Genomic DNA, 25,334 nt, shown 5'->3' on the forward strand with positions numbered 1-25,334 from the left:
CCGTGAGCAACAGTTCGCAGACTGATGGCCAAGTTACCAGTTCCCTCAAGAAAACTAGTTCTGTGGGTCCCCAAAGCTACAAGCGCGGGACTCACCTGGCTCTTGGGGATCCTGAATCCGGGCTTTTATTTCTGCTGACCTGGGCTCGGGGAAGACCGGGCCTGCTGCCCCCTCCTCTGGGTCCTCCACCTTGGTCACGGTGAAGTGCGGCATTGTTCTAACCGCCCCTTGTAGTCCCTGCTCTTTCTGCGTTTAAATTTCCTTCCCGTGTTTCCCTGTCTCCCTCCACACTCAGATCACACAGCCTAGGGAGACAGTGGCTGGGAATCGGGAAGTACTGAGCCCACGTGATCGCAACCCCAAGGGAGTGGGGCGCTGGAAGACACGCCTTCCGCCGTGTTTATCATTCTCTTAAAAGGCTTAAGCACTCCACCCCTTGCTTATTGTTATTAACCTGTAGAACCCCAACTGTCTGGGCAGTTTCTCCAGGCGGCAGAAAACTGAAGCCCCGGCGCAGCTCATCAGGTGCTGTCCGCCCTGTGTCTCCCACCTGTTTCCTTTACTTAATTTATTATCACCCTCTTCCTTCACATGAGAAAGATGAGAGAATAATTTCTTTCACAAACTACCCTCTTTAAAGAAGACTGGCACTGTCAACTCAGAAAACAAAAGGTAGGCTGTTGGGTGTCCGCTGTTGCTTAAGTTCAAAGCATATGGTAAAAAGCTCTTAAGGCTTTTCTCCTCCTTCAGGTGAAAAAGCATCTATTTAGCCAATATTTAATGACACATATTTTATAAGCAACACTGCTTTAGATGCTCAGTTGCATGTAGTGACATTCAAGATGAGAAACTAATTTTGCTAAAAACACAAATTTGGTTTTGGAGGACCAACCCAGGCGGCAGACCTACTTTGTACTCTGCATTGGACTAGAAACTCTACCTCACAGTCTCATTAATTCTCTATAGAAATAGATACAAAAGATGCCTAAAGTCGTGGTGCTTGTAACAGGTGAAGACAAACTTTAAAACGCCCAAAGCCCTATGGTAGACTATATGTAAAAGGAATTTCACACATACTTAACCAAATTTTACTTCACGTGTTTCTAATAGTCCTGGTTTGCATGCTTGGCTGCACACTGTAACCACCTGGGGACCTTTTAAAATACTGATGCTTGAGTTCCATCACAGATATTCTTATTTAACTGCTTTGGAATAGAGCCTGGACCGTAAGACTTTTAAAAGTTCCTTCACACTGTCCTAACATACTAAGGTGCAACCAAGGTGTAAATATAAGATTGCTATAGAGGTTAAGTTTATAACCTGTGAAGTCTATGCATATTTCTTTTTTTTAAAAAATATTTCTCTCTCTCTCCTCTCTCTCCTCCCCCACCACTCTCGTGTTTGTCTGTGTATATATATATGTGTCTGTCTTTTGAGACAGGGACTCACTATGTATCACTGGATACCCAAGAACACAGAGATCCACCTGTCTGTCTGTTTCTCCAATATGGGGAATCAAGGTGTGCACCACCCACCTGGCTTATTTATATCCATTTCTATCTTTGAGATAACTGTCAGGTGTTTTGTCTATATTTATAACTCAGCTGATTTTATTTGAAGGAACAGAGCACCATCAAACTGTCAAAGATTTCACTATTCAGAGTTCAACGTTCACGAATACTTTTAGTATCGATATATTTTCCAATTGGGCCCCACTTTCCACATTCATTTTTATGAACTGTGGCTAGTTTTTTATAGTCAATGAACAGAAACAATGTTTACAAATACCTGTATAGTTTCTGTGCATAAGACTAGATTCCGGTGGTGGCGCACGTCTTTAATCCCAGCACTCGGGAGGCAGAGGCAGGCGGATCTCTGTGAGTTCGAGACCAGCCTGGTCTACAAGAGCTAGTTCCAGGACAGGTTCCAAAACCACAGAGAAACCCTGTCTCGAAAAAAAAAAAAAAAAAAAAAAAAAAAAGACTAGATTCCAGGGTTGGAGAGATGGCTTAGTAATTGCATTCGGCTCTTGTAGAGGACTCCCTTGAATCCCAGCATCTACATAAGGCAGCTCACAACTGCCTTTAAGTCCAGCTCTAGGGAATCTGATGCCTACATGCATGAATATGTAGATGGGACAAATACACACACTCAAAAATAAACCTTAAAAAAAGACTAGATCTAAATGTTATCCTCTCCCTCTCTTCCTTTCAAAAACAAAAACAAAAAATGGCAAACTAAACAAGTAGGAATGTGACAAATTCCTGATAGTTTATGATAGGAGCAACTTATTTACCAACTCAATGTTTTGTGCTAAAGTACTAAACAACTTTACAGTTCTCTTCCAGGATGAACTGTAGGAAAAACTGCAGGCCATAGAAAACTGAAGGCAAAGTAATGCTTACTGCACGAATGATGTGAACAGAGAGTAATCACATAAGGAAGGTGGGGTGTCAGGACACCTAGAGTGTGAAATGCTGTCACATGAGACCCTACTAGAGTCCCGCTGAGACTGCTAAAAATTAGTGAGGCCGAATGTGGTGAGAATATGCAGGACTTTCATGCACTGCTACCGAGGCTGTTAGTAGGATGACTATGGGAAAGGGCATGGCACCTGACCCATCCTCAGAAACTCCACTCTCAAGCAGAACTCCTAATAACCAAGCGTGCCCCCACAAAATGTTCATATTCCTAACATCCCCAAAGTGACAATATCTCAGACACGCACTCATAAGAGAAAAACTATAGAGTCAAAGTATACTTACAATACAAGAATTTAAAAATGAATAACTGATAAAGACAACACGAATGAATCTCAACACAAGTTAAAATGCTTTAACTCAAACAGTACATAAGTGAGCACATTGTTACAAGATTTTAAAAGAGACAAACTATTCTATGATACAAATACCAGATGAAGGCAGCCTAGGTTTTTAACAACAGATGAATGGACAAAGAAAATATGGGTTTCAGGAAAATGGGTGCAACCAGAAACCATCACATTAAGCAAAGTAAACTGTGCTCAGAATGACAAACATTACATAGCTTGTTTGTGGGATCTAGACCTAAAGAGGAAGAGGCGGGGTACCAGTGGGAGGAGGAGAAAGCGAGGAGGGCAGCAAGGAGAGGCCAACAGGATACAAGAACACAATATACGTGAATGAAAATGTCAGAATACAACCTATTGTGTATGGTGAATTCATGCTAGTGGCTTTTCCAATGAGTACAATAGTTGCCTCTGGAAGGGTGGAGTGGAGATTAATTGGGCTCCCAAATGGCAAAACTTCCTGGAATGATGATAATAGTGATCTTGTGAGGGAGTAGGTAAGTGCATTTGCCAAATTCAGCCAATTTACTTGGAATGTCTGTTTGCATTTCACTGTATAAGAAGTTTATTTCAGGCTGGGCGGTGGTGGCACACACCTTTAATCCCAGCACTCGGGAGGCAGAGGCAGGCGGATCTCTGTGAGTTCAAGACCAGCCTGGTCTACAAGAGCTAGTTCCAGGACAGGCTCCAAAGCTCTAATTAATAATAGGCATTTTTCAAATTTTGGAAGAAGTGAACTGATATTTCAATTTGCCATGAAATGTAAACCTTTGAATATAAAGTACACGTAGATTTCTTTCTTTCTTTTTTTTTTTTTTTGGTTTTTCGAGACAGGGTTTCTCTGTGGCTTTGGAGCCTGTCCTGGAACTAGCTCTGTAGACCAGGCTGGTCTCGAACTCACAGAGATCCGCCTGCCTCTGCCTCCCGAGTGCTGGGATTAAAGGCGTGCGCCACCATCGCCCGGCTCACATAGATTTCTTAAACTCAATATCGAAAGACAAGGCTTATGATTGAAACAACTGACGATGGGTGGTGGCAACACTCAGGAGGCAGAGGCACACTGATCTCTGTGTGTTCAAGGCTGGCCTGATCTACGTAACAGTTCCAGGACAGCCAGGGCTAACAGAGAAATCCTGTCTTGAAAAGAAAACTGACAAAAGGAAGATAAACAAATGACTAAGAAACATTTGAAAAAGTGCTCAGTGCCAGGGATTTTTGGGGAGATCCAGGTGAAAATGAAAAAAACTGTGGGAAAAACTGGGGAGCAGATATAAATACCTTGGGAGAAATTCTGGAAGCTTTTTATAAATCTAAAACATACTTTTGCCACATGACCTTGCAAATCCTCTTGGTATTTTTAACCAGGTGTACTAAAACATACATTTACAAAAAACAAAAATCAAGCATGTATATAGCAGTTTTATTTATAATAACTCAAACAGGAAATAGCCCAGGTATCTATCAGATACTAGGATAAACGTTATTTGATTCAGGCAGTGGACTGTTACTCAATAATGAACAGGAATAAACTGATAATTTCAACACCACAGCATTAGGTGTTATGTGGTACAGATAACACAAATGATACACATATTAATGTGGTGAGAAGTAAAGCATTTTGAGTCCTACAACTTTAAAATGCTTAAAAAATAGATTAATGAAGGGGAAAGGTGTGGTAACATACAGAATGAAAATTATGAGTGTGAATTGCATAAGTCCTTCAAGTGTGGTGGTATCTCGTTTGTACCTAACAAATAAAGCTTGCCTGAAGATCAGAGGGTGGGTGGTGTAGGAGGTTCTTCTGTTTATGTGTTGCTTTCATTGGTTAATCAATAAAGAAACTTCTTGGCCTGATAGGGCAGAACTTAGGTAGGCAGAGAAGACATAACTGAATTCTGGGAGAAAGAAAACAGAATCAGGGAGACGCCATGGATCCACAGCCGGAAGTAGATGTGCTGAAACTTTTCTGGTAGGCCACGACCTTGTAGTGATACACAGATTGATAGAAATGGGTTAAACTAATATGTAAGAGTTAACCAATAAGAAGTTAGAGCTAATGGCCAAGCAGTGTTTTAATGAATATAGTTTCTGTGTGGTTATTTCAGGGTGTAAGTTAGCCGGGCAGCCCGGACAAAGGACCACCCTCCTCGTGAAACAGGTGGGGCTAGTCACTAGTTAACCATAGAGGTCTGGAGGTCTGTGCAGAAAGTAATATGGCTAGTTGGAGAGAGGAATATAAGGTGGGAGGAGACAGGAAATTGGCCCCTTTTTGACTGAGGAGTTAGCAAGGTAAGAGTTGGCTGTGCTTGTTCCTTTGTCTCTCTGATATTTTAGCATTTATCTGTTATCTGGCTATAGGTTTTTATTATTAAGACCAATTAGAACTTGTGCAACAATTGGTGCCCAACTTCACAGCATAAATTCATGAAAAAGCTGCTTGCCTGTGCCTTTGTAGCCATGGGCACAGACTAGAGCTGCATGTTGGGCCTCCCACCAGAATCACCACCCTGCCGGCTCGGTTTTCCTTTCTTTTTGTCCCCGAGCCTCTGAGCAAATTTAAGATTTTCCTGTTGTAGCCACTCTAAATAGTCTCCAGCTGCCACCAAAACTCAACAGCACCTGGGCTCCAAACGCCACAGAATTTACCCACTCTAGAGCAGCTGGCTCTGCCTTCAGGCAGCTTCCCTCACACAGGCTTCTTCTGCATACACAGTCCTGTTTGCATTTTTCAGACAGCTAGCTCCCTCTCCCCTGTGGGCTTCTTCCCCTGAACCCTCTCCTCAACTACTGCCACACTAGTAGCTGCCTTAACACCTGCTCAGGCTTCTACTGTTGTTGCAACCGCCATGCACTCTCAGCTCATGCTAGGAGTTGTAGCTGCCCTCAGCCAGACTGTGCCCCCCCCCACCGTGTTCTCCGCTCAGATGTCTATGCATTCACCATCACTGTCAGTAGATTTTGTGAGACAACTGGGAATTCTTTTTTTTTTAAATATTTATTTATTATGTATACAATATTCTTTCTGTGTGTACGCCTGAAGGCCAGAAGAGGGCACCAGACCTCATTACAGATGGTTGTGAGTCACCATGTGGTTGCTAGGAATTGAACTCAGGACCTTTGGAAGAGCAGGCAATGCTCTTAACCGCTGAGCCATCTCTCCAGCCCCAACTGGGAATTCTTAAAGGGAGGAATTAGTTAAGAGAGAGAGTTTTTTCCCACATTAAAAAATGTGGAAATTATTATGGAAATAGGTAGGTCTCCATATGATTACAAAATTATCCAAAATTGGAATAATTAAATGAAAGAGTAATCAATTTAACCAAGATTAGCATAATGTTAATTATCATTTTGATAATCTTTATTGTTGGTTTGATAATTCTTGGTTTAAAAAAGTTGGTTGATGAGTACCAAGATACAGGTCTTAGAAAAACTTATTAAAACAGATCATGAGACATTCAGATCCAGACAGAGGAATTTAAAGGAGAACCAATCTCAGCATTGCACTTTAAGGTTAGAGAAACAATCAACTTTAATTTATCCAGTAACCTTAAAGGAACAGCTGGCAAATGATAGATATCCCCAAGGCTGTGCAAGAGCTGAACGGACTCATGTGGAAATGGTAGATTTAGGGAGACTCAAGGAAGTGACAGTCTCATATGGCATGCATTCACCTTTTGTGAAGCAGATGTGAAGCTCATGGTCAACGTGTAATAGAATTATCCCTCAAGACTGGAGAGACTTGGCCACAGCAGTCTTGGAGCCTGGTCCTTAAGCCTAGTACAATGGAGGACCTGGTAGAAAGAAGAGGCTAAGACCATATTGAACAATGAAACAGGGCTAGTGCTGTGGGACAATGGGCTGCACCCTGTCACTTGTAGTTCAAATAAATGCCGATTGGCCTATTAGCTCAGGCTTCTTATTAACTTCTATAACTTGTATTAGCCCATAATTCTGGTCTGTGTTAGCCACGTGGCTTGGTACCTTTTCTGGCGAGGCAGTCACATCTCGCTTCCTCTGTGTCTGGGTGACGGCTGCACACTAAAACTTCCCTCTTCCCAGAACTCTCGTTGCCCCATCTCTACTTCCTGCCTGGTTGCTCCTCCCATACTTCCTGCCTGGCTACTGGCTAATCAGCATTTATTTAAAATACAAGTGACAGAGTACAGACTACTGTCCCACAGCAGGGTAGGGATATGGAAATCTCTCAAGACCAACTTTTTGGAGAGGGAGATTATGCTAACATACAAAAGCAATCTCTATATAATGCCCATACCTGGGCTTTATGCCACTCAGCAGCTTGAATGCTTGGGACAGAATTGGAGAAGTAGGAAAGAAAATTGAGCCATTTACTAAGTTATACAGGGCCCAAAGGAAAACTTCACAGATTTCTTACAAAAATTGACTTCAGCAGGCCTCAACTACAAGGTAATGAAGAAATTGATAAACTATTGAAAGAAATGTGCTGGAGGCCTCAGAATTTCATAAAAAATATGTTAATTGCAAAGGTTTTTTTTTAAAAAAAATATTGTTTCATCACTTAGCAACAAAGCCAAAGAAATTATAAGGAAATGTCCTACTTGTTCTTTATACAACCAAACTTCACTACCTGCAGGAAGTAACCCAAGGGCATTCAAAGGAATGAAATATGGCCGATGGGTGTGTTCCACTTTGTAGAATTTGGAAAACTAAAATATGTATACCACATCATCAATACTATTTAGGTTTTAATGGGAAACTGCTTTGAGTTCAGAAAAAGCTGATTCAGTAATCACACATTTACTAGGCCATCAGGGGTATAACTGTACAAATAAGGACAGGCAATGCTCCAGCATATTTCTCTAAGAAAATGAAACAGTTTTTTTTTTTTTTGCTTATTATAATACAAAGTATATTACAAGTGTACCACACAATCCTACAGGGCAGACAGTTATAGAAAGATCAAATTGAACTCTAAAGAATATGTTAGCCGGGCGGTGGTGGCGCACGCCTTTAATCCCAGCACTTGGGAGGCAGAGGCAGGCGGATCTCTGTGAGTTCGAGATAGTCTATAAGAGCTAGTTCCAGGACAGGCTCCAAAAACCATAGAGAAACCCTGTCTCGAAAAACCAAAAAAAAGAAAAAAAAAAAAAAAAGAAAAAAAAAAAGAATATGTTAAATAGGGGCTGGAGAGATGGCTCAGTGGTTAAGAGCATTGCCTGCTCTTCCAAAGGTACTGAGTTCAATTCCCAGCAACCACATGGTGGCTCACAACCATCTGTAAAGAGGTCTGGCGCCCTCTTCTGGCCTTCAGGCATACACACAGACAGAATATTGTATACATAATAATTAAATATTAAAAAAAATATGTTAAACAAAAGGGATCATAAAGACCCCAGAAATAGATTGCATAATGCTTTATTAACTTTGAACTTTCTAAATACTAATAAGAAAGGAATAACAGCTATGGAGAGACACTGGATAATAGAAAAAACTATGAAATTAAATCTGCCTGTATACTTTAAAGATGTGTTGACCTCAGAATGGAAACTAGGACATGTGTTATGTTGGGGAAGGGGTTTTGCTTTGTTTCCACAGGAGAATAAAATCTATGGACATCATCAAAATTGATAAAGGTTCAATTTGAAAAGAGAGACCTCTTAACTAGAAGAGATGATAGTTCATCAAACAACATGGCTGTTCAATCTAAACTAACCTATAAAACTAACAAATGATTTCATTTGATATGATATAACTTGCCAAAAGGGAACCTCCTCAAAATTAGGGTTGGGGGAAGGGTTTCGTTTTTTTCTTTCAGGAGAAAAATAAAGGTATCTACTTAAAGAATCTGAAGACTACTGGGCAAATCAGACACCTGAAGGAAATAGACAAATCACCCAGAAAAAAGAGTCCCAAGAAAAAAAGGGTAAATTAGGTTATTATTACAATTCCAAAAGGATAAAGGTCCATAAATCTTTCCAAATGTTTATTTCTGCTGTTCTCTACAAACACATAATGCAAAGGATCTTTTTGTAGTCCTAGTCAGAGGTGGGAGTGTCATATATCAATCTGTTGATTTCATTGGTTAATTAATAAAGAAACTGCTTGGCCTGATAGGGGTGGGTGGAATAAACAGAACAGAATGCTGGGAGGAAGAAGGCGTGAGGTAAGACACCTCAGACAGACGCCATGCTGCTCCTCTCCAGGGCAGACACGATGAAGCTCCGACCCAAGATGGACGTAGGCTAGAATCTCCCTGGTGAGTCACCACCGTGTGGTGCTACACATTAATAGAAATGGGCCAAGCAGTGTTTATATGAATACAGTTTGTGTGTTGTTATTTTGGGGCATAAGCTAGCCAGGCGGCTGGGCAGGAACGCAGCTCCTTCAACACTAGTCCAATTTAAATAAAAGCTGGCTTTGGAGTTGGACTATGGCTCTCTCTTTCTCTAAACCCAGGCATGCTTGTTAAAGTAAAATCCAAAATCTCTGATTCATGTCAGAAGAGCTATCTGATAAGGCTGTTGTTATTAAGATCAATTAGAACTCATGCAACACTCAAGTTTTTGGTACATTTCAAAATTTTCAAAATGAAATGTTAGGAAATACGATGGAGGGTGAACTTTAGCTTTAATCACCGCAGAGTCGAGTTTCATTTCACACACACACTGGAGAGCTGCATAAATGCTTTGTGCTTTGCTTTTAGAGCCTTGAGAGGGTTGCTGTGCTGGAATATTTACATTGTCACATTTTAAAAATGTGAAGCATTTAAAAATAATAAGATCTGAGGTCAGACCAGGAGTCTTTACGCAAAAGCAGCATTTTTAATTTTAAGCACTCCCACAGTGATTTCTATATTAGACACAAAATTACACATTCCCTTTACTAATTAGTCATAGTAAAATGTTTTATTTGTAACTATACCTTTAAATTGTCAGACTAGTCATTCTTCAGAAGAATGAGACTACTTGGGGTAATTATTCTGAAATTATAACTTACCATGCCACCCCATTCAATTATGTATTTTTAGACTGAACTCATAATTCATGATAACCCATGTTTCGTCTGATTCAGGCATTTATTTAAAAGAAAATAAAGACAAGTTAGGCTTAGTGAAAAGACTGGAGCAAGCGAAGTCAGTAGAAAATTATTTTCACAAGGATTATTGAGTTGTAACACATTTTAATTATTCTATCCAGGGCAGAAATACTCAAATTTTTGGAAATACTTAGTATTTTTTCTTGGTTCTTGGAAATTGAAAGTTGTATTATATATGAATAACCTAGAGCCATATGATCTTTATTTTTTAATTTTATTTTTATTATTTTTCATTTTGCTTTTTTGAGACGGAGTCTCACTATGTAGACTGGCTGTCTGGACTACGTAGACCAGGCTGGCCTTGAACTCATGGAGATCCTCCTGTCTTTGCCTCCTAAGTGCTGGGATTAAAGGCATGCACCACCATGCTAGGCCTAGAGTCATATGATTTAATTGCCAAAACAGGGTTTGTTTGTTTGTTTGTTTGTTTTTGGTCCTTGTTTTGAGACAGGGTCTTAATCTGTGGCTCAAGCGGGGTTGGAATTTGTGATCTTCCTACCTCAGCTTCCTGGGTACCGAAATAAGAACCACCATGCCCATCCTGAAATAGTTTTAAGTTTCTTCTAGTAAGCACTCATTTGAAAGTTGAGTCCACGATGTAAGAAAACTATTAGTAAGCAGTAAGCAAAACTCCTGGATTTAACAGCTCTATGTATTTTAAAATATGAACTGTGACAAATGCCATATGTGTACTTGTGAGAACATTCTGCAGACATGTTAAACATTTTGTAATTTTTTGAATTTAAATAGAACTCACTTTTAAAATAAAATATAAAATTGTTTAATCAAATATTCAGGTGTATAATCTTAAAAAACTGGACACGGGCTGGAGAGATGGCTCAGCTGTGAAGAGCATGGCTGCTCTTCTAGAGAACCTGGGTTTGATTCCTAGTGCCAACATGGAAGCTCACCACCATTTCTAATTCCAGTCCAAGGGGCTGCACTGCCCTCTTCTGGCCTCCATGGGTATCAGGCATGTACATGGTATATCAACATAATACATACAGGCAAAACATCCAGACACATAAATAATAATAAAAGCATTTTAAAAAACTGAACACAGATAAAACAGACTAGATTTTGTGAGCCTATCATTGGGAAGTCGGGCAGTCTTTATCTGTGCTGCTGTTCACAGAATTCTCTCACTAACATACACACATACAGCCACAAGGCAAGGATTTATGAAACTACCATACTCACTGGGAATGCTGAGCTAAGAACAATGAATTCTGGCCTTGAAACAGATTCAAACCATCAGAACCTCTCCTAAACTCCAGTAGTTCTAAGGCACCATTCATAGTGCTTTCCCTACTATCACGACTAAATGCCTGAAGCGGGCCCTTTAAATTCCACCCAGCTGATGGCTGCGCACCTACAGTAGCACTTCATCCCAAAGGGCACTTTCATGACGTGGCCGAGAAAGCAGAAAACCCTTGCAAACAGTTCCAGCATAGGACTGTTTTGAAAATATCTACGGCAGTAGGCTTTTCGTTTTTTTTTTTTTTTTTTTTTTTTTTGGAGACAGGTCTTACTATGTAGTTCCAGGTAGTCTGAAGCTCAGTCCAGGTTGGCCTGGACTAAGAGATTGCTGCCTCCCTAGTGCTGGGATTAAAGGCCTGCACAATCCCACCTGGTCTTAATTTAGAGATTCTTACTGAACCATTGCAAATATTAGTCAGAGACCAATTAAAAATTCTTTTCATTTTCTGATAAAATTTATTAAACACCCTGAGAACAAATTGCCTCTTTATCCTCAGCTGTAAACTGCACTCTATTTTATAATCTGTACAATCCTAATATACAATATTCATCTTCCTCTAGAGATGAGGTGAAGAGAAATGTGAGTGAGGACACACGCAGCTACACTGGGCCCTTAAGTAGGGGCTAGGATTTGAACTCAGATCCTCGTGCTTAAACAGCAAGCACTCTCATCCATGAAGTCATCTTCCCAGCCCTAGAGCAGTGGTTCTTAAGCAAAACACCATTGCATGAAAGACAAGGTTATGCCAGACTCCTATCCAGAAACAATGGTAGAGAAAAACTACTCAATTCCTCAATGACCATGGTATCACTTGGAGGCTCAGGCACACATATGAAAGATGATTAACCACTGTTTTAGAATAGTGTTCTGCAAATTATTTCTGGTGAAGGCTATCTTTTTTTCTGTTCAATGAGCCAGGGTCTCATATAGCCCAGCCCAGCCTCAAGCTCACTATGCAGTTGATGAAGACAGGCCTTACAGCTCTGATCTTCCTGCCTCCACCTTCCCAGGAATGTGTCACCATGCCAAGCCAAATTTGTTACGTTTCCAATTCATTAGAGGCTAATAATTTTGTGAAGAAATAACGTGAGCTAATGGAAAAATGAAATGAATTTACATCAAATACAATTTCCAAGGTTATAAATCATGAAATTCAGCAGCTGTAAGATTCCTCTATCAGGCTTCTAAAATTTCAGTTTCTTACCTTACTTCTTCAGACAGGCAACACACAGCTCATGACCCAGCAATGTCTGCATACTACACTCTGAATGGGTGTTTTACAGAATGCTGTAAACATCCTACAGAAGATAATGAGCAGTTTACTGCTTAAATTTAGAGTTACTTCTATTGCTGGAGCCTGTTAAGTATACTCTCATTCTCCAGTAAAAGATGAAGCTACACTTTCCCTATTTATCATATTCAGCAAACCCTTTTATCTATTTGCTACTGAGAGACTGAATAATAGTTTAAAATATCAAAATGACGGGCTCAGTGGTTAAGAGCACTTCGCAACTTGCAAGAGTTGGTCTTGCAGAGGAATTCCATTTAATCCCAGCATCCACATGGTGGCTCACAATCCTTTGTAACTCGAGTCCCAGGTGATCCGTTGCCCTCTTCTGACCTCTGAGGCTCCAGGTACACACATAATGCACATACATACATGTAGGTGAAACACTCATACACAAAATTAAATCAATCTAAATTTTTTAATATAAATGATCAAAAACTAAGTTTTATCACACTTAGCATACATGCACAGAAAGGGTGAGTGAATTACTTTTGTGAAGACCAGGTATCATAGATAGCAAGGACTTACTACATAAAAATGACAAAAACAAGCCGGGCGGTGGTGGCACATGCCTTTAATCCCAGCACTTGGGAGGCAGAGACAGGCGGATCTCTGTGAGTTCGAGACCAGCCTGGTCTACAGAGCTAGTTCCAGGACAGGCTCCAAAGCCACAGAGAAACCCTGTCTCGAAAAACAAAACAAAACAAAAAAAAGATAAAAACAAATTTTTATGAAATGTTAGTAGTGGTTAATATTTAATAAATTTTAGCACCGGAAGTCTGAAAGATAATAGATGAAAGACATCACTTCTTGGTGGATTCATACTACTGTAGAGAAAAGAAGGCAGAGAGTCCTCTGGTTGAAGCCTCAAGACTCTCAAAGAACCATGCATTTATTCTATATTACTGGAGTGCTCACTACATACCAGAAATGGGAATGAAACACAAGACATTGTCCCCGTCCTGTAGGAGCTTGTAGTCTTCTTAGCTAGTTAACAATATAACTCTTTTTTTTTTTTTTTTTTTTTTTGGTTTTTTGAGACAGGGTTTCTCTGTGGTTTTGGAGTCTGTCCTGGAACTAGCTATTGTAGACCAGGCTGGTCTCGAACTCACAGAGATCCGCCTGCCTCTGCCTCCCGAGTGCTGGGATTAAAGGCGTGCGCCACCACCGCCCGGCAACAATATAACTCTTAATGCAATGCACAAGCAAAGAAAGAGCCAGGCGCGCAGAACACCCCACCACTTTGCTTCCATACTTCCCTAGGAGCAGGAAGCTGCAAGTCCTCACTGGATGTGATGGCTAGCTAATTTCAGAGCAACCTCACCCATTTTTGGCAGCTGTGTCCAAACATTAAGTAAGGTATTACTGAACGGCTCTGGGAACTAAGTGCTCAGCCCTTAAAGTTCTCTCTTTAATCCTTATTGTGACTTTCTGGACAGGGCTGTTGTTGTCCCCTTGATCTAATGTCATTATAACCCAGGTACAGGTGGATCCAAGTACCATCAACTGGCAGCTAAGAACACAGAAAAGTCAGTTTCTCACTCAGGTTTGATACCCCATATAGGACACTTCATTTTTTTATTTATTTATTTTTTTTTTGGATTTTTCGAGACAGGGTTTCTCCATAGCTTTTTGATTCCTGTCCTGGAACTAGCTCTTGTAGACCAGGCTGGCCTCGAACTCACAGAGATCCGCCTGCCTCTGCCTCCCGAGTGCTGGGATTAAAGGCGTGCGCCACCACCGCCCGGCTCCTCATTTTTCTGATATTAAATATCTGTTAGATTGAAAATGTGTTTCTGCTTATTATGAAACGTCTATAGAACGTAAACATGACACTAAACAACATACTGTCAACACTATAAACATAGTCTTAAAATGTAAGTGAAGAACAATGAAAACACAGTCCCAAACAAGATGTCCTGGTTAACTGAACAGTCCATCAACAAAGCAACTGTTGTTCTGTGGTGCCAGCGGTCGACCCCAGGGCCTTGCCTATGCTGTTAGTGTATCACTGAGCAGCTTCCCCAGTTCAGAACCATCCTTGTTAATTTACTTCCTACTTCAAAGAACAAAGGCTTTTTATGAATCACTACTTTCTTAACTGTCCCCAACCCTCAAAAGTCCATTTACAAAGAGATTTACTGAGCCAGGCATAGTGGTGTTGAATAACTGTAATCCAGGAACTCCGAGGGTTGAAAGAGGAGGATCCCATATTCAAGGCCAACCTGGACTAAACAGGATGACTGCCTCAAAAATAAAAACAAAATTAAAACTAATAATTATAAAGAAAAAAGATAAAAATAACTAAGGCTTGGGATGAAAATGCGTTACCTTTACTGATGGCCCAATGTAAAGTGTCCATTAGCTCAGCAGTACTACACTGTGGCGAACACGAGCACACCGTTTGTGTGTGTAACAATGAAATCTACACTTCTAGGCCAGATTACCTTTAGGAAACACGGACTCTAGCGATCCAGAGAACATGTAATTGTATTGCCTTCTGTTTGCAGTTTTCTATTAAATGTCAAGCAAAATAATGTTCCAGCAAATAAGAAGTCTATTTAATACCTCTACTACATTACTATACAACCACGGTTTAATAGACTTTCTGGCAGGGCCAGTCTGTGTGAAGACAAAAACACGACCGCTGGAATCACACAGAGCTCCCAGGCTCAGGTCTCTGCTTTTTAATGATCTGCATGACCTTGGCCAGCTACTTGTGTGATGCCTCAGTTCTTACAGACAAGACAAAGTTAGTCTTAGCACAGGAAAAAACAAAAACAAAAAACCTTGTTGAAAAAAAAAATGTCAAAACGTTTTTACAGGAAAGGAAAGAATTAACCTTAACTAATACAGAAGAGCATTAATCCTAGTCCCTATTGGTGTTTTGTATTGTCAGTGGAATATAACAGACTGATAAACTATAAAAGTCAATCATAAGGGCTAGAAAGATGGCTCAGCGGTTAAGAGCATTGTGTGCTCTTCCAAAGGTCCTGAGTTCGATTCCCAGCAACTACATGGTGGCTCACAACCATCTGTAATGAGATCTGGTGTCCTCTTCTAGCCTGCAGGCATATATGCAAACAGAATATTGTATCCATAATAAACAAATAAATATTTTTTAAAAAATCAATCATAAGTCTTTTACATGAATCTTGGCCACTTATGAAAATAAGTATTATTTATATGCTTAAATAAGGTAATAAATGCAAATTATCTCAAAGCAAAATAAATTCTAATTGGATTCAATTTTTCATAACTCCTTCAGGTAAAATGTGTATGTGTATGCACAAGTTTTTACTTAGCAGCATTTTTCTTAAACTAGCAATATGAAAAATGAACAGTTTTTCATCAAAGTGAAAGCAAACCTAACTAGTAAGATGGAAGATATTCAAATGCCATTTAGCCAACATCTCAATCTACCAAACAATTATGAGAGCAGATAAATGCTATCAACTGGCTTTTACATATGGACTTCTCAAAGTTACCAGAAACATAACACGAATTATCAAATGCAGCAATAAAAACACAAACCAAAAGCTGCCACTGATTAATTAGGTGAGGAAACTAGAGGCTGGAATGGAGATCTTAAAGAGGAAGGACTAAAATTAGGAGTAAAATGTAAACATAAGGGATCAGTGAGGTGGAAAAGAAGGTTAAAGGTATTCGTCTCAAAGCCTGATGACGGGGCTCAGTCCTGAGGACCTCCATGGTGGAAGAAGAGAACCACCTCACCGAGCTTGTCCTCCACCTCCACACAAGCCCCATGGTGCAGACTTACATGCCCCACCCACAAAAATAAAACAAATACTAAAAGAAAAAAAAGAAAAAAAATACTAAAAGAAAAAGTAAACTAAATGTAAAAAAACAAAACAAAAAGAAATATCTGCCAGTTCCCAATAATTTAATACAGCTTTTTTATTTGTTTTGTGCTTTTTAACTTTAAAATTTTTCTGAGGGATGTGTACAAGTGAAGAACAGAGCCCTAAGGTCCACGGCATCAGACCCTCTGAAACCAGAGATCCAGGCTCTTGTGAGATGACTGACGTTGAGTGCTGAGGATCAGGCTTGGGTCTCCTGTAAAAACAGTGTGTGCTTTAACTGCTGAGCAGGCACACCAACCCTAAAACCTGCACATTTGAAAGCTTTAACCTTTTCATAGTTACTCTATGAAAAAATTTCAACAGTTTAGATTTTGCATAGTTCTCAGATTAAATTTTTATTACATATTTGGTGTGTATGTGTGTGCATGTATGTATACAGGCAAACCTGTGCGCATATAATGGTGGAAGACAGAGGATAACATTTCAGATTGGTTTTCTCCTTCCATTATGTGGATCCTGGGACTGAACTCAGGTCATCAGGTATGGTGGCAGGCATTTTACCCACTGAACCACCTTGCCAGTCGTGAGATTAATTTATTTATTCTGACTTGATTATGAAATCTTGTTAAATAAGTTTCACTACTGACTTAACAGGAGCTTAAAAACTGAAACCATAGCTAGATGCTGGTGGTGCACACCTTTAATCCTAGCACTCAGGAGGGAGACACAGACAAATCTCTGAGTTTGAGGTCTACAGAGTGAGTTCCAGGACTGCCAGAGCAGCCAGGATGGTTGCATGAAGAAACCCTGTCTTGAAAAACAAAAGAAAACAGAAAACCGGAAGGACAGCTCAGAAGGTAAAGGACCTGCTGGCAAATGAGGGATGTGATTCCCGGCACCCAGGCAGCAAGCAGACTGTGACAGTGCATGCTTGCGCTGGGAAAGCAGAGGCCAGCTGATCCTGAAGAGCACGGGCTGGCCAGCCCTTGGGTAATGGAGGTAAGATATTACTGAATTTGAGACCAACTGAAGCTACAGAGTTGCCCAGAGCAACCTTGGCTATGAACAAAGATCCTATCTCAACAACAACACAATTTAAATGCGTGGGTGGAGACATGCTCAGTGGCAGAGCATGATATACCACATAGCTAGCAGGGCACCAGGCTAACTACACAAGTTCACATGTATGGGCATATACACACACACACACACACACACTCATGGGGCAGCAGGAATAAAATGTTCTGAAAACAAGAAATGTTAAAATATGACAAATGTGTACTTTAGAAGTAAGCAAAATATTTCTTCTGTTTGGTTTCTTGTTTTTCGAGCAGGGTGTCCCTATGTAACAGACCTGGCTGTCCCGGAACTCATGCTGTAGACCAGGCTGGCCTCAAACTCACAGAGATCCGCCTGCCTCTGCCTCCCAGGAGCTGGGATTAAAGGCGTGCGCCACCACTGCCCGGCACAAAGTATTTCAAAGTATTTCGTATTAACCAACCACTGAACTACTGTTCAGGCAAAGTGTTCCATCTATGTGCCTGCATGTTACATATTATGTGATTTTGTGTCCATGCCTTCATATATAATTAAAGATTCTATACAATACACTAAGGCACTAATTAGAGGGCATTAATAGAAATACCTTGTTTTCCTATTCACCTGTACAACTTATAAACCCTATTAAAATTATATTTTAACATTTAATAAAAATGGATTTTGTAATTCCAACAATGAGCACTTCAAATTTTCATATCTATTCTGAAGAGAGACGTATTGTCAAAAAACTAAAATGTATATAATTTGATTTATTCTGTTAAGAACCCTATTATGTGTAGATGTGCATAAGGGCATCAGGTCTAAAGACTCAAGGGTAGTGAGGACTGAATGCCAGCTTGCTCATAAGCCTACAGCCACAATGGCTCAGAGCATAAAAGTGGTGGTACCGTATTAGAATTTGTGCAAAGTTCTTGGTAGTACAGAAATGTTTACTGGTCACCAGGAGCAAAAGAAAAAAACAGTCATGATCCAAAAGCACACAGGGTAATATTGTCCTGACAGGCCATTGTAGGTTGCCTTAAATAACAGCATCGGAATGTCCTGGTAGGTTATTACGGGTTGCCTTAAATAGCACTTCCCCTATACTAACAGCTTTCAAACAGAAAGCATGATTTTTGTGAGGTTCCAGACCTCCGACTTCCAGCAGGATCCTCCCCTCTTGTGCTTTTCCATTAGTAAAGGTTGACATCAGATTATATTGTAAGGGCAAATAATCTATTTTCAATAAAAGGAAAAAAATATGAGAGCCTGAAACCAATAAACAAGCGACTGGGAGGAAAAGCAGGTGGGCTTTTAGTGGGACATAAAGAGAAAACTACATACAGATGGGTGACCAGAATTTAACACAATCACTGTACCTACTAACTGATGGCATTTAATCCACATCTACCATATTTGAGGACCGCCTCTGTTATAGAAAATGCTCCCAACTAAACCAACTTGGGGCCGTGGGGAGGGTGGTCTTGGGTCACGCCTCAAGCCAAAGGCCTGTGAGTATGAAGCGAACCCTCTACCACTAAGCTGTATCCCTGACCTTGCTTTTCCTGACAAGGGCTTATGTTGCCCAGGATGATCTTGAACTTGTGATCTTCCTGCCTCTGCCTCTGAGTGCACAACTCAACCTTGTATAGTGTTCATTTATAGGATAAAAGCTGACAAAATAGAAAATGGTTCTTCAGGTAGTTTGACAAAAATAAATTACAAACATTTTTCAAGCTTTTTTCTTTCTTTTTTTGGTGTATGTGTGTGTGTGTGTGCTGGGTTGAGGAGCCAGAGGGAGAAAGCTAGAGCATTTCATCTTACCTGTAAATACTCCAACAGGTTATCTTTATCTGAGACCTTCACATGACCACAACATAAGCACATCTAAGAAAATTCGTAATTCCTTAATGTTTTTAATATCATGCATTCAACTTCCCTCAATGGTTGTGACTTTTGTTTTTGAGGCAGTGTCTGAGTGTGCTGTCCGGCCTGGAGGCCTGTTTGTAGGGCACCTGATCCTTCTACCTCACTGTACTGAGTACTGGGACCACAGATACACACTACCTCAGTCCCCATTATCTCAAAACTGTCTTTGTATTGTTGCTCTGGTCAGTCGGAGTCAACCCAAACCTACACACTGCATCTGATTGACACGGCTCTTTTTAATCTATAAAAAGCTTCCCTCTTTATCACTCTTTTTCTACTCTGCCATTTATGTTCTGAAGAATCTAGTTATTAAATAAAATTTCCCATATTCTGGATATGGCTGATTGCTCTTGTGGTATGGGTAGTATTAGCATATTATCAAGTTTTAAAATAAGATGTACCAAATCTGCTTCTTTAGTTGACTCATTGATTACAGTCCGCTCATCGCACTTCTGTGGGCTGTCCTGAGAATTCTATGAGCTTTAGGGACAAAGGTACCTAAGAAGTATTCCATAAGCAAGGAGGAGGCAGAATGCTATAAAGTTAACGTTAATATGGGGTAGGAAGAGAAGGAGGAAAACAGTCATTGGGAAGGCCAGGGAGATGGATCAGTCACAAAGTGCTTGCCCAGCACACACAAACACTGGAGCTTAGATCTCCCAATGCTCACAAAAAAGCTGGGTACAGCATCATGTGTCTATGATATCAATTCTGCAGAAACAGAAACAGGATGATTCTTGGGGCTTGCTGGCCAGTCAGTCGGCCTAGCTGAATAGGCAAGCTCCAGGTACAGCAAGAGACCGTTTTAAAAAGTGTAGAGGAAGACACTCAATGTGACCTTTGACCTCTACATGCCCATGCCCACATTTACACATATGTATATACATAAACCCATGCAAATGTTTTGGATATATGATAACAAAATGTCTTTTTATCAGAGAATGCTATCAAGCAAGCTAAAAGGGTACCAAATCAATATTTTCATAAACTATCCATTTTACTTCCTTAAATAATGTCACAAAAGGAGTCAAAGTAAAACATGGGCGGTAGTTAGTTGGTAAGTATTAATAGGACGTCTAAGAAGAGCACATACAATGAAATTCATTTGTTTTGGCTTTGGTGGGGAACACAGACGATGTTTATTTGAAAAGTATTTTCTTCCAGTGCTTTGTGAAGCTAGAAATGGTGGCGCACCTTTTAATACCAACACTCAGGAGGCAAAGGCAGACTACTCTGTGAGTTCAAGGCTAGCACAGTCTACACAGCCAGCTTTAGGTCAGCTAGCGTTATGTAGTAAGACCTTGTCAGAAAAACAAACAAAAAAGTGCTGGGCATTTTAAAACCACAGCCCTATGAAAGGCAAAACACACCACCTTCCAAGTTTCCTACTCTGCTTTAGCTCTCACCTAGGGATTGGAGGAGACCTATTCATACACAGCACAGAACTGGGAGAGCAAATGGGTAGGTACATACCCAGCCACTGCACTCCATATGCAATGTAGTGATTCCAAGTACAGATTAATATTCTGTACTATTCTTTAACAATTAAGAGAAAGCTAGATGTGACTTGGTGCCCTTTGGTTCACCTTTCAAATGCCAACTCAGATATGAAAGTGTTTTCCACGTGTGTGGTATTAGTCATTCTTCCCCTTTGAGCTATGGTCAGCACTGGCTTCATAACTGAATCGGCTGATGAGGTTTCTGTTTTTTTTTTTTTTAATCGATTTAACTTCATTTTATGTGCATTGGTGTGAAAGTATCAGATTCCCTGGAACTGGGGTTACAGACAGTTGTGAGATCCCATGTGGGTGCTGGGAACTGAATCTGGGTCTTCTGGAAGAGAAGCCAGTGCTTTTAACTGCTGAGCCATCTCTCCAGCTCCAGTTACTGTTTTTTTAATATTAACATAAAACAATCTATAGGAATGGGACTAGGACAGAAACATTTAAAACAATTCTCTAGTTCAGTGGTTCTCAAATTTCCTAATGCCTAGATTCTTTAATTAACAGTTCCTCATGTCTGGTGACCCCCCCAATCATAAAATTATTTTTATTGCTATTTCATAACTGTAATTTTGTTACTGTTTGAATTGTAAATATCTGTGTTTTCTGATAGTCTTAGGCAACTCCTGTAAAAGGTCATTTGACATCCTCCAGGGGTCATGACCCACAGGTTGAGAACCAAAGCTCTAGATAGTTCCACTACACATCAGAAGACACTTCCCTGGGTCAAAAGTTGTCTTTCATCTCCTTTTATCACCTTATCTTTTTAGCTCCTTCAATAGCTTCTGTCTCTTTAGCTACGTCTGGAGATTCAACTCATTATTGAGTATCACACATTACACTAGGTGCAGAAACTGTCCTCAAGAACTTTCCATCTGATTGGGAAAGATAAAGTGACGGAGGTACTGGAGTCATGGTCTAGAGTAGGGCTGTAAGGATGCAAGGCCTGATTTCATTGACTAGGATGCAGGGCTGACTCAGAAAAGGTATCAGAATTCCTGGAAGGGACTTATCCAGACTGTAGTTTTGAACTGGCATTTTAAACAATTTAAATATAGTGTGATGCATTAAGACTAAAACTATAATTTGGAAGTATTTGGTACAAGCTGGGTATGCAGTTCAGCTGAGAGAGTGCACGAGAGGCCTTGAGCTCCATCCCCAGCATCACACACACCCTCACACATGGGTGTGGTTGAGAAGGCCTTTAATCTTAGCACCTGGGAGGTGGAGGCCGGAGATCAGGGGTTCAGGCCTATCCTTGACCACATGGAAAGTTTAAGGCCAGGCTGAGCTACATGAGATCCTGTCACAAAAATAAAAAATAAGCAAACAAACAAAAAAATTGGCATAGGAGGAAATTATTGTCTTTTATTCCGACTTTTAACTTTAACATAGTGTAAGGGTCAGCAAGCAGTGGAAAGCAAATCAGGAATTAACACAAAAAACTGCCATGAAAGAAAAAAGGACTAGTTAAGGACTAGCAAGTGCTAGAACTATAAGCTTCTCCAAGGATATCTTGTCTCAGGACTTTAAAAACAAACAAAACTGAGGAACTAAAACTGTTCTGGCTTCCGGAACACTTAAGGTCAGGAGGAGCAGTATTTCCTGAGGCCGGAAATGGCAAGTCACTCTCGCTTTCACAAGTCAGTGGCCAAGGCCATGTTTTCAACTACAGTAGAACAGAATTTTTAAGAGTCTTTAGAATTCTTAAGGGAATTTTTTTTTTAACTAGAAAAATTACACTGATCAGGATGTGGCATAAAACTAAGTGGCAGTTCTCGAACTTTGTTCTTGAGTAGGAAAGGTAACCTCACCTCCTTCGCATCACCCCTTCCCACTAAACCCAGTGAAAACTTCCACCAGAAGCCAGCTGGGAAGTTCAAGGTCAAGTCTGGGAAGCAGTGAATATGAGCAGAAGTGGTTCCTTTATGTCCTGACTACCAAAGCCCAGTAAAATACAGAAGAGTTTGTCTAACACTCAGCAGTGAAGTGATGTGGGAATCAGGCACCAGATGCCTCTTTGCAAGTTTCACTAAACAGAATAGCATCTCCTGGAGTGAACTTGGCTACTTTAAACACTCTATAAAAACACAAATTTAAAAATATGGCACACAGCTAAGTGTCTGGAAGAAGCCACTAAGACATAAGCAGTTATGCCTTGCAACCTGACTTAAAAGCCGACTGAAAGAGTCAAAGTCCCAAAGCTGTCTAGAAAGCACATATTCAGCCCATTAAATGGTACAGTTTAGGATGCTCTGTGTTGTAAGCGATTTAATTCTTTGTTATTTGTCTTTAACCAAAACTAGCACTGTAGTTATGGGAAGACAAAAATGAGGAAATCAAAATATGCATTTCCTTGCCTTCTTGCCAGATACTTCCCCAAATGCCAATGACTACTGCAGTGACCTGCTCCGGTCACTGTTATTCCCAGGCTCCTAAGCATCACAGAACAGAGGGCCTTAATTCCTGGTGATTACTATGAAACAGAGCAGGTAGTTATGCTGCATGAACCACCCAGGGGTCAAACACCCTGTCATCCGGGTTCTTACTTACCCTCAGTAACATCCTGGGGGTTAGAAATCCGGTCACTGGAAGGATCTAGGGCCACAGTTGCCAGAGAAGTAGTGGCGCCAGACAGTTCACTCATAGGCTCACTACGGCTTGTTTCTGGCACACTTTCTCGGGAGCTAAATCTTACTCGGGAACTAGATCGCGAGCTGAGGTCCGGGCTTGTGTCTGACAAACCTGGAATGTCATCAATCTTTGTTGGTGTCACCATGAACCGAACTGAAGATATCTTGGCGGTGGCTTCTGGAGGATGCATTTTCCCCCTTTTTGACAAAGAAAAAAGGAAAAGCTCACAAAAATTCTTCCTCCTACACTAGCTACTTTTGATTGCAAAAATAGAAAACTTGAAAGAAAAAAAAACTCAATTACCTTGATTTACATCCCACAAAAACCCAATTAAGAATCCTTCCACTTAGAATTCAAGCCAACTGTTTTATAAAGTGCACAACCAGTAACTGAAAAATAATTTTTGGAAAACAAAATGAGAACAAAACGATGCTAATCTTCTGTAACTTGGTTCCTTCAGGATCCTAGCTATCTCCCCTGGTCCAGGGCTGAGGGCTCCACGCCATGATTTCACAGCAGCTGGTTTCGGCCTCCCTTTGCTCAACCCCCGGGTCCTGATGAGGTAGTTAGTCCTTTATCTGCTGAGTATCCCACGGTTCTAGCTGAGGAGGGGCATGCAGGCCCACCCTTATCAGGAGACTATAGACAGCGTGGATCAGATTGCAAAAAGATGTGCACCGGCCACCTGTTGTGTATCAGGTGAATACCCCACAGGTCTGGCTGGGAGGAGGTGTGTGTTGAGCCACTCGATGTTTCTGAGGTCGACAATCCACTTGGGTCTGGTGGGAGAGATGTACATGCATAACGGGAAAAATACCCCCCACACTACAGGATGGAGAGAAAGAGGAGAGCAACGAGAGGATGCCGGGGCAGAGTGGATTTCTGTCTCCCAGAGATCTCGTCCTGGCAGAGATGTTGGAGTGGCGGTAGCGGATCAGGGCAGCTCCGGGTCGTGGCAGGTCGTCGCGAGTCCCTCGAGCCCACGACCACTCGCCGCGTTTGCGCGGCGTGTGACAGGACGCGTTTTCCCCCGGGCTGGTGCGGGTGGCCTCTCGCCGGTTTTCCTTGGGTCTCAGCCGAGAAGACGGCCACGCAGGCTGGTCCCGGCTAGGAAGGAGGAGGTCGGTCGCAGGTGCGGGATCCCGCGCCAGCTGATGCGGGTGCGCGCGCAGCTGTTGTTTACTAGCCGCTAACAGTTTCGGAGCCGCGGCGCGCAGGAGGCCCCCTCCCCGGCAGACGCCCGAGGCCGTTACGTGACCTCGCCGCCCCCAGCCCCGGGCGCGGCGGGCTGTGCCCGCGCCGCCGCAGCCCTCCCCTTCCCGCCCCGCTCGTTCCTCATTCGAGGTTAACCGTCCGGAGGTGTCTGGGGAGCAGCAGGAGGGCGGCGCCGTCCCGCGGGCACCAGCAGCCCCGCCCGGAGTCTGCAGAGCCGAGGCAGCGTGCAGCGCGCCTGCGCGGGCCGGCGGCTCTCACGTGGAGCACGACGGGAACTGCAGTCCGACCCCGGGCCTGAACGTGTGTGGTGGGATGCTTTTTTCACCTATGCTGCACGGAATCTGGATGCCGCTCAGAGGCAGTCAGTACCCATTTATCCCGGGACCGCAAAGGTCATTTTTAATTAGAATGTCTCTGGAAACCTTAACTTTCTGGCACCCAAATCCCCCACTACCACTTAGATGGGACCCTCAGTTTAAAATTTCAGATCTTTTCTGAAACACCTGTATCTTCATCTTCAGTGTAGGCTACTTTCCCGCTTCTTGCTCCTGTCCCTTTGAAAAATCACAAGCCAGGCTTGAACTTCCATTAAAGAGAACTATATAGACATGGAGAAGACATTGAGTTATCTGTTCTACTCCATTTCTAGTGTCTGACCTACTTTACTGTCAACTAGATGTTTAGTCTTTAGTGCATCGAGGTATTTTTTTTTTAATCAATATGCAGAAACTAGCTAGAGCCT

At 41.5% G+C, this 25,334-nt stretch overlaps 1 protein-coding gene across 4 annotated transcripts in view; it reads right to left on the reverse strand.

The window, feature by feature from the left end:
• Slc12a6 (solute carrier family 12 member 6) overlaps positions 1-23,819 on the reverse strand; it is a 97,498-nt gene extending 73,679 nt beyond the window's left edge. The window contains exons 1-2 of one of the 4 annotated variants that reach the window (XM_057781592.1): positions 23,681-23,819; positions 23,297-23,574 (exon numbers count right to left, since the gene is read on the reverse strand). In XM_057781592.1, the coding sequence (XP_057637575.1) occupies positions 23,297-23,567 (271 nt within the window). In that variant the 5' untranslated portion in view covers positions 23,568-23,574; positions 23,681-23,819. Of the gene's footprint in view, positions 1-95; positions 309-23,296; positions 23,575-23,680 lie in introns of those variants that run through there. The other 3 variants (XM_057781594.1, XM_057781593.1, XM_057781595.1) reach the window with 3 other exon arrangements.
• Between the last annotated feature and the right edge of the window lie 1,515 nt (positions 23,820-25,334).

The sequence above is a fragment of the Chionomys nivalis genome, chromosome 9 (genome assembly GCF_950005125.1).
Source record: "Chionomys nivalis chromosome 9, mChiNiv1.1, whole genome shotgun sequence".
Lineage (NCBI taxonomy): Eukaryota > Metazoa > Chordata > Mammalia > Rodentia > Cricetidae > Chionomys > Chionomys nivalis.